This window comes from Strigops habroptila, chromosome Z (assembly GCF_004027225.2).
Source record: "Strigops habroptila isolate Jane chromosome Z, bStrHab1.2.pri, whole genome shotgun sequence".
Taxonomy (NCBI): domain Eukaryota; kingdom Metazoa; phylum Chordata; class Aves; order Psittaciformes; family Psittacidae; genus Strigops; species Strigops habroptila.
Window position 1 is genome coordinate 24,624,434 of NC_044302.2, and position 14,730 is coordinate 24,639,163.

Genomic DNA, 14,730 nt, shown 5'->3' on the forward strand with positions numbered 1-14,730 from the left:
TGTTCATTAGTTTAAAATCCCCATTAACCCTTCCCTTTCACATGAAACTATCCCAAGACTCATTTAAGCATCAAAACTCTCGCATGTACAGTGCTCTGAGAGGTTATGTATTTTGCATGAATTTAAAGAGAAAAAGGGGGGTGCAAAAAAATTGTTCTGTGTGTGCAAGTAAATAAATACCATGGCAGGGTTTTTGGTTTAGGTTTGTTTTTTGGTTTGGGGTTTTTTTTCCCTTCTGTAGAATGCCTTCCCCCCCCCCCCCCCCCCCCCCGCCTCCCTCAGGGATTCGGTTATTAGCAAATTGTGCCACTACCTTATATTAGTTCCAGAGAAAAGTTTCTGGTAGCCCTTAGGACAATGTCTGGCACGTATAAAGCAGCAAAAAAGCAGGACCTGCAGAAACCCGTAACTAGCAGCTTCAAAAAATCAGCCTTGTTTATTGCCAGTTGAAACCTCTGTGTCTGAGGACACAATCAATAGAGAGTCCCAAGAATGAAGGTTTCACTGTCCTTTCATTGTAGCGTTATGAGTTGGCTGTGTAGCATGGACATGAGACATTTTAAACTTGGGATGTGATAATACTTTGTTTACGTATTTGCAGCAGTACTTGTCTGTTTCTTCACAAATTCCAGAAAACTTCAGGGTTCAAAAAGCGATAGCCTTTGGAGCAACACAAGACCAGGCTGCATGTGATACTAATTTGCAAAGTATTTGCAGTAAAGACTTGCTGACATTTAAGAAATACCTGTGTGTTTTTGCTATGTGCTGTCTATTCAGGAAAACTGATCATAAAATCTGTAACAAAAAGGGGATTTTTTTCTTTTTCTATACATCCCTACCAGAGTTCCACAAAGCGTTTTTCATCAATATTTGTAATTTAAAACATATTAACAAAATTATTTTTAAGCTATATTTTGTGTATATGAAAGGGTCACAGATGGTAAAAAGATTGTTACCATGAGGTAGTGTAGCATTTTGTGATTATCAAATTAATCTGTCTCTAAATCTGTTTAAGGAGTTTTTGCCGTATAATGAGCAATATAAATTATTAATATTTTCATGTTCTTGGGGACTTTCACAGTCATAATTTTACCAACACAGCTGTTTGACCCAGTGACATCATGTTTTGCATATTTTTGCATTTTAATGAGTTAGTCATTTAAAAGGTTACAAAGAAACCATAACTCATAAGTAATTAAATTATTTAGCAGAAGAAGTATAAGGTCTGCTGACATAGGTCACTGTAGGAAGGAAGGAGCATTAGTGTGCCGAATTGCACCTGTTTATTGAAGTAGGTACAAACCAGAAGCTTTACTTTTGGATTGGAAGTGGCTGTTTTCTCAGGGAAGTGTCTGAATACATGCACATACTAAAACCAACTGAGTTTTCTGTCGATGAAATAGAAAGCTTTTAGACTGCAGTCACAAACGATGCTCAACACTAAATGGGAGCTGTCTTTCAAGACTTGGATAACTTCAAGATTTTACAGAAAACACTTATGTGCATGATGTGTTTTCCCTTTACACTACTGAAATACAGACCTTCCAAGAGACTGACATTTAATCTTTTCCTGTAATGGTTTAATACATATAAAATTCTTGGAGATGAAAAGTAAAGTAGAACTTGGCATCTTAGGTTGCCTTCCCTGCAAGCTAAAGATGTTACAAATCTAGGCAAACCTCTGAGCCCATTGAAATACCTACAATTTAGAAAGAGAAAATGTTTACAAAAAGATTTTACACTATTCTGAGATGGAAGAAAATTAGGTGTATTTTAGAATAAATTTACTTACTTTTTCATGTGGTGCTACATGAAAAATACAGATTTAAAGCATATTTGGAATATATTCATTATGAAGTACAAATGAGAATACTTAAGGCATACTGTGACATTCTTGGGGAGGAGATAAAGTGGATTGGAAAACAAATTTACAGTTGAGAACTTTTACTGTCAGCTAAAGGGATGCTTAAAAATATCATGCTTAAAAATACCATAGAAACATTAAAAGAATCCCACAATCCAGCTTCACCTCTGCATCTTATTTGAGCATAACTTTCAGAGAGTAACTGCTGTTCTCCATGGTTTCTCTTTCAGTAAATTAGAACCAATAATTATTTGTTTCTTGTGTGGTGTTATGAAGATTATTTAATATACTGATGTTTCTAATGCATTGCTTTAAAAAGTTAAGTTCTGTGTAAATCTGAATAACCTTTTAATTAAAATCTTAGTGGAAAAGTGAAATATGCATGAGGTTCTTGTTTGAGATCTTGTACCCCGCTGAAGCTGAAATCTTTGTTGGAAAAGAAAATAAAATAGCTTCTTAGGAGTGGGAGAAACAACATTCTGAGTTCATATTTTAATTACAGAAGGGGTCCCTATAAGGTATCATTAAAAGATGCCAGGCCTTGGTGGTGACTGGTGGACTCGTGCTTTCCTTCTCTTGTATGGACCCCAAAGCTGTGTGCACTTAATGAGGAGGAGCAGAAACTGTTCTTGCAGCCTGAACAGTTGTTGTGGATGGATTATTTGCAGTCCCATCTCCTGCCTGCGTGGCTGGGATGGATTCACTTCCATTCAGCCTCCAGTGATTTCTCCAGATAGTCCCTAGTCTCAGATCAGGGAGAGGTGGTGGGGCTGAGGTTTGTTAAACAGTGTTTGAAGCAGTATTTGAATGTAAACACAGTTCTTTTTTGTTAATTCAGAGAATTAAGTTAATGCTATAGCATACTTTTGTGCATTTCATTTGCCAAGATAATTTTCTGGTGAAAATCCTAGTAAAATCAGTGTTTGTAAAGGCACAGAAGTTCCCTATCAAGAATACAGTACATAACCAAGTGAATAAAATCCTTCTAATTCATGGATGTGTTTATTTGGTTTTGGCCTTGGGTACATCATAAACCAGGATTGCAGATCTTACACGTAGACATATTTGGGTTGCTAATTATAGATAGATGTAAAACATTAATTCTTTCAAAACTTTTTCAGCAGTAAACTCAAAATGTGGTAACAGCTTATCTGGTAAGGGGTTTTTTTAGCCTTGAATATGGATTTGTTTAGTATAGCTGTGCCAACACCAAATTAACAAATAGCAAAGTAAAACATACTAATGGCATGGTTTATATTTTCCACCATAAAGATGCTGTATATGGTGAAATAAGATGGACCCTGTTCTGCATGCAAATAGATATGGACCCAATGCAGTGAGGAATTAGAAGGCAGTAGCAGAAAGGAAATGAAGAGTTTATTGTTTTTATAGCTCTAATATCCATTAAAAGTTAGTAACACAGCAGGTGACAGTTTGGGTAAGTGTAAAGTGAATGTTTTGAAATAAATAGCAGTTGGGTGACCTGGAATGTCAGGGCTCTAGACAAGGCTGTGTGTTTGTCAATATATCCTACATGTTTTACAGACTCCTCAGGGAACAGGGGAAGATACAATTTCACCTTTTCTGTGCCAAAACATTTTAATTATATCTTCGTCCAAGTACAGCGGTTCAGTAACCAAGGAGCTGACATTGATGCATGTGTTGATAAAGCTGCAAACATTCAAAATGAGATTAACAAAGATTTTGAGGAAAGGGTGACAGCTAATTTTGCACAGTATTCTGCATCTAATGCAGGTCAGTGTAATGATAGAATATTTTATAACTGTTGTATCATCCAGAGGAACTTTTATGATGCTTTGTATTTTTGAGGATTTGTGTATGTGAAAGTATAGTTCTTAACACATCATTCAAGCAGGTTAAAACTTTTTTATCAAACATCTATTAGTTGCAGCCATAAACAGGAATAAACTTCAGCATTTAGAAGCAATTTTATATATCCATCAGCATTTATCACAGTAATAGGTTCCTTTTGTTTAATTCACCTGAAAATATTGACTTCAGATGTGAAATGGAACCGAAACTCCTGTGCCCATTTTGCGGCGTTGCTTGGTATTTGCAAAAAGATCGGGCTGAAAGTTATAATAAGTGTATTTAAATCATCAAACTGTAGTTTCTTTGTGTCGTGTGAGACCTTTTGAGAACATCTCAATGTATTTCTGCTCTATTCTCCTCCTTTTTTGAAGGCAACTGACATTCTTCTTTCACTTTTCTTTTTGTTTGTGAAATTTTCTCCTTTTTTTTATCCACTCACTTCTCCATCTGCTTTCACTTTTGTTTGCTTGGGCTGTCTCTCATCCCAACTTGATAATGAGGAATGCAGTGTGACCCTGACCTCTATCAGCCCATGCATGACCTTCTGACTCCCCCACATAACCTTTAACCTTCTCTTTGACAGCTTGATTAATTACCCTGTGTTATGATTTATGAGTAAGTGCTATGTAAAAATAATAGACAACAGGTGGTCCTCTAAAAACTTTTTGTGGCATGTTTTCTTTTCCTGCCTAACCTGATGAGCTATTTTAAGTTGGGAACTTGGTGGGACAATGTGCGTTTGGCAGCAACACGGCATTTTCACACACTTGGACACAGTGCTGGAATTCAGGCGGCCGAGGTGTAGCCGGGAGGGAAATATCACAAAGTATTAGCAGGGTACAGTTGTGAAAATGTACATGGGGTGGAAACAGAATGCGGAGTCAACCAACATTTCAGGCGTTTCAGTCGCAGGTCACGTCTTGAGAAAATTGGTCAAATAATGGAGGGGGAATTTTTCAAGCTGAGCTGCATCTCCGACAACTATGGTTTACTTCACTGCGCTTCACCAGTGACTTCTGATTTGTTGTCATAACCTCATCCCACTGTTGCACCTATGATGTCGCGACAGTGATGTACCCTTCTTGTGCAAAAGATGGAAAATGAACAGAACATACATCTTTCCAGAAAGACGAATGGATGTCGCCGTGTCCGTTTTAACTACAGGCAGGTTTAAGAGCTGAGCGCTTTTAAGTTGCATTCCCCCTGGGTTTTAACTCTGGTCTTGTCGCCAACGATCCAAATCAAAAACTGAACGTGAAAATTCAGGTTGATAAAGCTTAGGAAAATTATCTCTTTCAGACTGTCATTTGCAGTCCAAAAAGATAGTTACATAGGTCAAAAGATTCCTCTCCAGCCCTGACCTCTCTGGTCGCATATGGTATCCCATCTTGATGCATTAATATGCAGAGCTGAATGCTTTCAGCTCATTATTCATGTGGCCAGGCAAAAGAGATTTCGAAAGATTTGGAATTTACCTCAAATACTTTGGGGTTCTTTTTTTATAACCTTACTCTTGCTGTCAGAGGCAGTAATTTTGGTATTCCTTCCATTTTGAACATCTCACTTGAACTTCCAGTAACAGGCAGGAAGTACCGCTCCATTTCTGGCTCATGTATTATGGTGGAAAAGGCCTTTCTACGTTGTTCTGGCTTTGTAGTAAAGGTATTGTAATTGAGATTCATTATTCTTTCCAACATTTGACTTTGTCAGCCTGCTTTTCCTTTTGTCATCATTTGCTGGCTCAATGATAAGTGCTAATTGCATTTGTATTTATGAACCTGGGAGCAGAGTTTGCAGAGTCCTCTACTTCTAGAAGTAAGTACCTGGAGGATGCTAGTAGTTAGTGTAGATTACATTTTTCTTGCCTTGAAGTGTTAGAATTTGGATTGTTTTGGATGTTTTAGTCTGAGAAAGAAACTGTAATTGTACCCACTGAAGTCGTAGATTAGAGGCTGGGACTTGCATTTATTAGTGTCTGTCCTGATTATTGCATCTCATCATAGATACACTAATAGGGGATGCGGGCAGATCTTGCCTTCTGTGCAACATCGGTATTCTCTCAGACGTGCGGTAGAGCACAGGGATTGGTTTGTTTCAGTCAGCTGAAGATTGATGGGGTGGCAGCGGGGTTGTGGGGTTTGTCACAAAGTTTAGCTTTTTACCATTAAAAAAACTTTGCACTTTGGAGGGTGGTTTCTGCTTCTGTGTGCACTGGACACACTCCACTATTATGTATGTTGAAAACATACCTATTGTTTTAGTGAGAGTGGAAGCTTTAAAAACTCCGCTGTATGACAGTGCTTGCTTACATCATATGTCACTACATTTTAACAATGCTCTAAGCAGGCTGAGAGAGTTGGGGCTATTCAGCCTGGAGAAGAGAAGGCTGCATGGTGACCTCATAGCAGCCTTCCAGTATCTGAAGGGGGTCTACAAGGATGCTGGGGAGGGACTCTTCCTTAGGGACTGTAGTGGTAGGACAAGGGGTAATGGGTTCAAACTTAAACAGGGGAAGTTTAGACTAGATATAAGGAAGAAGTTCTTTACAGTGAGGGTGGTGAAGCACCGGAATGGGTTGCCCAGGGAGGTTGTGGATGCTCCATCCCTGGCGGTGTTCAAGGCCAGGTTGGACAGAGCCTTGAACCACGTGGTTTAGGGCAAGGTGTCCCTGCCCATGGCAGGGGGGTTGGAACTAGATGATCTTAAGGTCCTTTCCAACCCTTATGATTCTATGATTCTATAAGCTCATCATAGCTGAAATCGGTATTTTTAGTGACATTCTGGGGTATATATTTCTGAACACTACTTTCATTTAGAAAGAAGATACTTTTTAATGAATGTGATTTTGTCTTTGCTTAACATGCCAAATACTGTGTATCTTGTCTATTAGTAACGTTTGCCAAAGACCTTTTTTCAGACGTTGGTGGTCTTGTGTGTTCAGTTTTGCATAGACTTGCACCCTGCTCAACCCCACTTCATTAGAGAGGAGTTCCACCTTTTTTTATTTATTTTCTGGTTGCTTTGAGCTTCAATGGTGCAGCTATGCCCACTCCAAATAATTTTTCTAAAACTTAATTGTACTTAAAAGCCACATTGTTTACATAGATGTTTTTTAGAGCTGAGTACTCCTTTTCAGCAGCAAATGGTTGGGCTAAGGCTGAATGAGAGGTTGTTATAGTTTTACCAGTCATTTTGTTATTCCATGTTGCTTTCTACATGTCATTTTCAAATCTTCTTTCTGGTACCATTATTTTATATCTTGCCATTTAGAATGCAGAAGGACAAGGGAAAGGCAGATACACTGCATCATTTAAGCAAAACAATCTGAAAAGAGATTGCTTTCCTAAGAGAAAGTTTTACAAATTTTAAGGTAATTTTTTCTTTCTTAATTATGGGAAAACCTATCTATCTCAGTTATTATTTAATTATTTTAATTGTGCTGACAGAAAACACCTGCTATCTGTGAGAAATATAAAAAAATAAATGTAAAGGGAGACATGTTACACTGCTTAAAATATAATTGATAAAAATCCTTTAATTATGAAATAGTGAATTTAAAAATGAAATCATGTTTCATCTGTTGATGTCTGTGAAAAATTGACATTGTATCCTCATAAAATTGGACAAATGAATCGTGATTTTTCAGTTACATAATCAATAACTTAGACAAATTCTACTTCTTTGATGATTTATGTGTCTGTTTTGTGGTCAGCTTAAAGTGGACACAGAGCTTCAAATCCCTGTAACACTTGGAGACCTGTAATAAATGCATGAATTTTGCATTTGGCATTGTGTAGAAAGCAAAACAAATCGATAATGCAGAACGTCTCTGCTCAAAACAAGCAGCTCAAGATGAACAACACAGAGAGCCCCAAGACCAAGTACTGCGAGAGCTTGGTCCTACCCTGCCTCTAGCGAGCTCAGACACTGTCCTTTCCTCTGAGGTGTGTGATGTAGGACTGTTTGTAAGTCGTGTTCTGTGATGGATTTTGGACTTAGAATTTTCCAAGTTGGAAATTTCATGTGTTTGTAGTACAGTGTTGTGTTAACGCGACCATAGCAATGGCGTGGGTAGGTTTTAAACTTTGTCTTCTCTAATTTTTCATTTTCCTTTGCTCTTCGCCCTTGGTTTATTTGTTTATTTGCCTGTTTGTTTGTATTTATCCCAGTTCAATTCACTCAGCAGGGAAGGCAGGGGAGCAACATGACAGGAGACCACTTACTCACAGCGCCATGTCTAGCGAGGAGGCAATTTTCTCTTTGGCCTGTGTTGACCTTTTTTGACTACGTTCCTTACACCAGAGACAGTGTCCTGAATGCCTCTATTTCACCCTGTTTAGCAGAGTGCAGCCGTGCCCTTTAACTTGGGTTTTGGTGGGAGGAGAAGCTACGGCAGACGTTTGAGAAGGACACAAGGATGAGGGGTAGGAACTCCCTTCAGATGCGATTTTGATAACTAGTCGAGTGTGTCCAACTGTAGAAAATCACTGAGTGACAATCTGTCTACCTGACAGTGGTCACAATGCGCTACAAGGTTTGTGAATGGCTCTACAGATTAGAATAAAGCGAGCCCAAATAAAGTATCTTTTGTTGGTGTGGGCTTGGTTTGCTCTGTCCAGCTAGGTATGGGGACCTCTTTGATCCTCATGCCTAGCCCTAGTGCAAAACAAAGCACCCAGTGAAAAGCTGGAATAAAGCTGTTCAGTTAGATAATTAATATAGATGTTTCCAAAAAGTAAGTCTTTATTAAATTACTTTTAAAGGACAGCTTGATTTTGACTGGGAACCCATTACAACTTTAAGGACTCATCTGTTAAATGCACTTGCTTGTCTTTTCTCCCTGCATTTGTGATTATATCTTCCATGAATATTACAATTCTTGTGTGATTTGCCATCGTTTAAAAGTCGTAATAAAATGATTGGCTGATTTATTTAAGAATTTATTTCTCATTCATAGATTCATATATTTTTCAACCGGCTCAAAAATGAGACAGAAAAACGCAGCTGGTATGCTCGAAAGCATACTCCAGGTCACAAACTTTCTCTGAGTTTGTTGAATACAGGACCTAGTCCCACCAAAGTTTTAGAGCAGATTTAAAGATGTGTTTAAAGGTCATCCCCACAGTAAAAGAGGTGACTTATAAGCAATATCACTGAATCAGTTTTGGTATTGATTCACTGTTAATGCCGCGATTGGCTTCTGCATGGTATGCTTGTTGTCAGCTAGACGAAAGGTTTTACTGTTTTAATGTTCAGTGAATAGTTTTCACATGCTTTCTTTACTATATGTATATAAATGTATGAAATCCCTCCATCCTTTTTATTTTAAAGGTTTTTACTGGCTTGGTCCCTTTTTATTCATCATTATGTAGAGTTCTTAAAGTAATATTTTGTTTCTAGTTCTCATATTGTTTTCTGAAAAAGTCATATAAATAAATGAATATGAATAAAACAACATATTAAATTATTTTAAAGGTAAAACAGGCAACTTTTCTGACGCTGAGGGATGTGTATAAGCATAAGCGTATGCACAGACGCATTCACGCATCAATATCCCTTTAATGACAGAAATGAAACAAACAGAATATTATTAAAATACCGTTCTATAAATTATGTGGTGTGAAGTTGCTGAAATAAATATAAAAGTTTTCAAGAGCATTAAAATAAATGCAAAGCATTTTCAAGCATTAAATCTCCCTTTTCATATTTCTTCTTTGTGTGTGTGTGTGTCTTTTCTAAAACAGGAAGGCTATGGAGTAATAGTACTGAATCCCAATGAGAACTATATTGAAGTGGAGAAGACAAAAGCCCAAGTACAGCTGTCTTCTGATAGCTCAGATGAACCTGCAGAAAAGAGGGAAAGAAAAGATAAAATCCAGAAGGAAACAAAGAAGAGACGTGACTTCTACGAGAAGTACCGAAATCCACAAAAAGAAAAAGAAACTATGCAGATGTATATTAGAGTAAGTTCCTTTTGTTTTGTTTGCCCTTCTTTAATCATGCATAGATATGTCCATATTGGCTAATAAACAGCATGCTTTTTTAAAAACAAACACATTACCAAGATGGCGTTCAAAAGTTTATACAGAGTTCCTGGCTCTTTATTCTGTTGGTATTTTTCGTCATTTATTGAATGTGAAGTTTTGGAAGAGTTACAAAACATTCCTTTCTGATTTCAAAGCGGAACTTCACATAAACCCCAGAGGAAGGCATGGGTGCTATCAAGAAAGGGAACGATTTAAGGAAGACATTATAAAAATGATTTTATAAACAGAGATTGTACATAAGAAACACTTTATAGTAGAGCTTGGGCAACATACTAGCTAGACGTGTCATACATGCATTTATTGCGTTATATTGTCTTGTATGGGGGAGGCAGTAGTTAGCGCCTGATAGTTTTTTAACGTATTACCTGCTGAATTAATAATGTATTGTGGAAAATACTGGTGTTCATCTTGTGTGGTAGCAGATTTACCCTATAATGTGCTGTTTTCATATGAGCAGCCATTCATTGTGTTCCAGCTGAACTTCTGAAGGGAGATAAAGAAGGCGAGTTATTAATATCTTAATAAATATTTAAGCTAGAATAGTTCGAGAATGGTGTAATGAGGAAACTCTGTCCCTTGCTCTTTTCTTACTCAGTGAACCTTTGCACTTTGTAATGCTACCAGCATGGGATCATTATAACAGTGCTACCCGAGGATTTCTAATTCTGCAGGGGGCACAAACAATATTATTTGCACTTTGACACATTCTGCTTCATATACATACTATGCATTATACATAGGAGACTGAGTCATGCAATTTCGAAAGCCCTTGTTAGGAAAGTTAGCATTTTCATTCAGTGGTAAAACATGTCAGCAACAGCAGATTGTAGTTTTTGTAGTTAAAACAGTAAAACTGTATATGCCTTTCTGGTGTGAAACAGGGAAAAGCCAGCAAAAGACATGTTAGAATAATCTTATATTTTAACGTGTTCCTGTTAAGCATAACAATGTTTGCAGGAGAAATACAGCTGTACTGGATAGTTAGGTTTGTAACCTGGATGCAAGATTACCATTAATACCATAAATATTACTGTGTCTTTTGAGAAATAACCCTCTACAGAGTATGGGAAACAAAAGGATGCATGTACATATTCAAAGTCAACCATCCGCTGCTTTTTATGAGAGATGCCATTCTGCCCACCTGCCAGACCCTGCTTCTTAAGAGGGCAGCCAGGCTTGTCTTGGGGTCCGTCGGAAGCCAGTAGACAATGTGCTGTATCGTCCAGAAAAGCATTTAGTCCGCATGCTGGTCAGTGTTCCCTTTTATTGATACCTTTTTAGCAGTTCCACCTACTTGTGGCTCTTTTGCTTGATGAGGCACAAAATTTGGCTCCAGGAGGTTTGACCCCCAAAACATAAAATGCATGACTTCATCCCATTTTGTTTTCTGCACAGCTCTGTGCCTCAAATATGACTGTTGACGTTCCCTTTATTTGATTTTCTTCAAATCAAGGAAAGAAGTAGCATAAGTTTTAATGAATATATGGGCAGTGGTCTCTTTTTCATGGGCGAATTGACTGAAATCGGGTTGTGTGTTGCAGTTGGTGTTTAATTCTGAAAGAATTCTTTGGAGTTTATTTTTTCTTCAACAGTCTCTAGTACAGAGGGGTTTTTGAAACAGAGTGAAAAACGTCCCTGCTTCGGTGTGTGGCAGGGCAAATTACTGCAATTTAGTTACCTGAAACAAAATCAAGCCGCCGATAAGGTGCCATTTACTCTGTTGGGTAGAACTGTTCGGTCTGTAGGTGGTTGCAAGAGCAGCTGTGAATATAGCACGCTCTGTTCCACCTTCCTGGCTACAGACACTGTTATCAGCCTGTCCAGGCATTGCATGAAACAAACAAAATAGGTAGGTTTAGATTAGACGTTAGGAAGAAGTTCTTCCCTGTGAGGGTGGTGAGGCCCTGGCACAGGGTGCCCAGAGAAGCTGTGGCTGCTCCATCCCTGGCAGTGCTCAAGGCCAGGTTGGGCGGGGCTTGGAGCAACCTGGTCTAGTGGAAGGTGTCCCTGCCTGTGGCAGGGGCTTGGAACTGGCTGAGCTTTAAGGTCCCTTCCAACCCAAACCAGTCTGGGATTCTGTGATTCTAAAATGATGCAGTGCCATATTTGCCATGTATTTCTTGCCTTCTGCACTATGTGTGCTGTGGGCATCATCATTCGTTTGCACCCTGGGACTTGGTGCGCCATTTGCTGCAACCACAGGCTACGGTGTTAGAGCAGGTTTGGGTAATCTCAAAGGCCAATTTGGATATGACCTTTACTTACTGTGTAGTGTAGCATATATTTGACTCACGGCGTTCTTGAAATAAGACATATTGTCACTCCACAGAAGTATTTAAGAAGGATATATGCTTCATAATGATCTTGTCAAAGAGTTCTGAAAAACCTGAGCAAGCCTTACGTCATTTTGCCAAGCAGGGAAAACTGGTGCAGAGAGACTAAATGAAAAATATCCTCACAAGAAGGCATCAACTGCATCTGACATTGATGGAAAATTTGTTCCTGTCAAACATGCTGGAGAAATTGTTTCAGGCTGTTAAGTAGCAGGAATAAATATCTTCGGTTATGTTCTCAAAGGGTCATTGAGATCTGTTGTGGTCTGATGAGGAAATGGCATTTGAACAAAGTAAAGCTGTCTGGGTAATGCTCCCAATTGTGCAGGTAGATTTTCCAAGAATGGGAAAAATGGAACTCTCCCATGGTAGATTTCTTTAAGCATTTTCTGTATTTTCATAGGGGAAAAGGAAGAAAAAAAAAAGCAACCCACTAAAAAAAAAACCTGGGATACTCAAGAATATGTAAAAGCAGAGTCTTAAAATATAAAAGCTCAAATTACACTGTATTTTTGTACAAAATGAGTACAAATAAAAACGACTATGGGAGTGTGTAGTGCATTAAGCATAGTGCTTGAAAGATCAAAGTACTTATTGTTTCATGCTGGAAGTTCCCTCAACTATGAAATAATGTACTTTCTGGCATACGTTATAGCTTGTTAAAGGGACTGGTCTGGTCTGGGCAATAAACATCATGTCAAACATGGCAGGAAAACCTGCTTAATATTTTGTAATAAGACAGAATTTTTTGTTCCTAAACATCTGCCAACTGAATTCGCGAGTGAAGACAGAAAATGTCGTCAATTCAGTAACAATCTTATAAATTTGGTTTCTTTTTTGTCCATGCAAACCAAAGAAAAAACTTGTTGATAATCAGCATTGACTATAATACTTCATGGTATGATTAAAGAGAAGCTTTTTACTTTTATATAACATGCTAATGAATGCATATGAATTTTAATACTCTTACTGTTCAGATTTTAACAAGCATATTGCCAGCAGATCCTTTTAAAGGCATCTGTTTTTTAATGTGTTGAATGGAGGGTTGAGTCAAATAGCTAAATATGTACATACATCCTTTTAGAAAACATATTTCTATCCTTAGTTATAGATACTACTGTTTTTCCTTAGACCACCAGAGGCTGCTGCTGTACATATCGGCTAATGCTTCCCCCCAGAAACTTCATACCCTAGCCAACCTTCATTTATTACTGAACTAAACTGAGAATTTGTTGATCTCTAACCTTTTTATATTGAAACAGATCTTACAGGCTTAAATGTGACATGATTATTCCCTCCATCCTCCAAGCCATCTCCACTCCCTACAGATTTTCACATTGGCAGTGTGTTCTCTATGTTAAAAGACACTTAGAAATGTAAATCAGTATTTATCCCCTTCTAAATAGCATTCACCACTTAAACAAGTACACTGAATGGGTTCCGAAATTATTAAAGGAAAAAGTAAATCGCATAATTTTGTAATAGAAGTAATTTGCAATAACGTTGTTGCCACGATAGTCAAAGGATATCAAAGAGGCAACAAAGGAAGAGTCAGGAAGAAGTACTTTTATCACACCATCTGATGGGGTCAGGTTTTCTGGGCAAAAGGATAAGCCTTTCCTAGGCCTGTATGCTAGGAATTTTGTCCTTTTTTTTTTTCTCCACTGAGTTTAGCTGCTTTAATAATTCTTACTGCAAATATTATTTTTGCTATAGCACAATCTATAACAGCGCTGTGTATGCTAACAGCGTATCAATGAAATTAAATTAATTTTGGATGTAACATACTTTTCATAAATAATTTTTCCCCACTTTCTGTGAGCAATTAAATAGAAAAAGATCTTGTGCAACTAATTAATTTGTTTTACTAAAAATGGATGCATCGGGATCATTTGTGCCAGTGTTTAGGAGAAAGCGGTAAGAGGCAGGTTTATTAATACATGGTTAAGTACACAGCGAGTGCTGGTGGGCAGGAAATCCTGGCAAGCATGCGAGCACAGTTGTGCCATTTCTGCTTATTTGTTCAGTGCGGCTGACATGAGGCATCGCCTGGCTGAAGGTCACCGCAGAGTGTCCGTTTGTGCAGGGTAACCTTTCAGCACAGCAGATTTATTCCACGTTAGGGATGGAGCTGCTTCCCGGCATAGCTGCGGTCCCGCCAGCTGTGCGAGTCTGGCCCCGTGGCCGTCCCTGGGCAGACGTGGACTCCCACTGCCTACCCTGTGACTTGGCAAGGTGCGTGCCAGCTCTCATCCAGAGCCTCTGCGACTGCATTAGCGTGCTGCTGAGATCAAGCTAATAAGCCCTTTATTCCACCAGAAGAGACAAAATGACAAGCACTAGGCATACGGCTCCCAAGATGTAAGGAACATGCTCCAGCACAGAGAAAGTCAGTGCAGACCCAGGCATCAGGACTTGAACCTCCAAAGTGTCATGCCAGTGTTTATACCATGCCTTTTTTTTTTAGCTCTTTTACAACTCTCAGCATGACTTTACCTATACCTCTGAAATAACACATGGTTTTCACGGAATCACAGAATGGTTTGGGTTGAAAAAGACCTTAAAGCTCATCCAGTTCCAACCCCCTGCCACGGGCAGGGACACCTTCCACTACACCAGCTTGCTCCAAGCCCCATCCAACCTGGCCTTGAAC

General features: G+C 38.6%; 1 protein-coding gene across 6 annotated transcripts in view; it reads left to right on the plus strand.

The window, feature by feature from the left end:
* FAM172A (family with sequence similarity 172 member A) overlaps positions 1 to 14,730 on the plus strand; it is a 282,640-nt gene that overhangs the window by 129,833 nt on the left and 138,077 nt on the right. For all 6 annotated transcript variants that reach the window (XM_030471059.1, XM_030471057.1, XM_030471056.1 and 3 more), the window contains one exon: positions 9,442 to 9,660. In XM_030471059.1, coding sequence (XP_030326919.1) covers positions 9,442 to 9,660 — 219 coding nt within the window. The remainder of the gene's footprint in view (positions 1 to 9,441; positions 9,661 to 14,730) is intronic.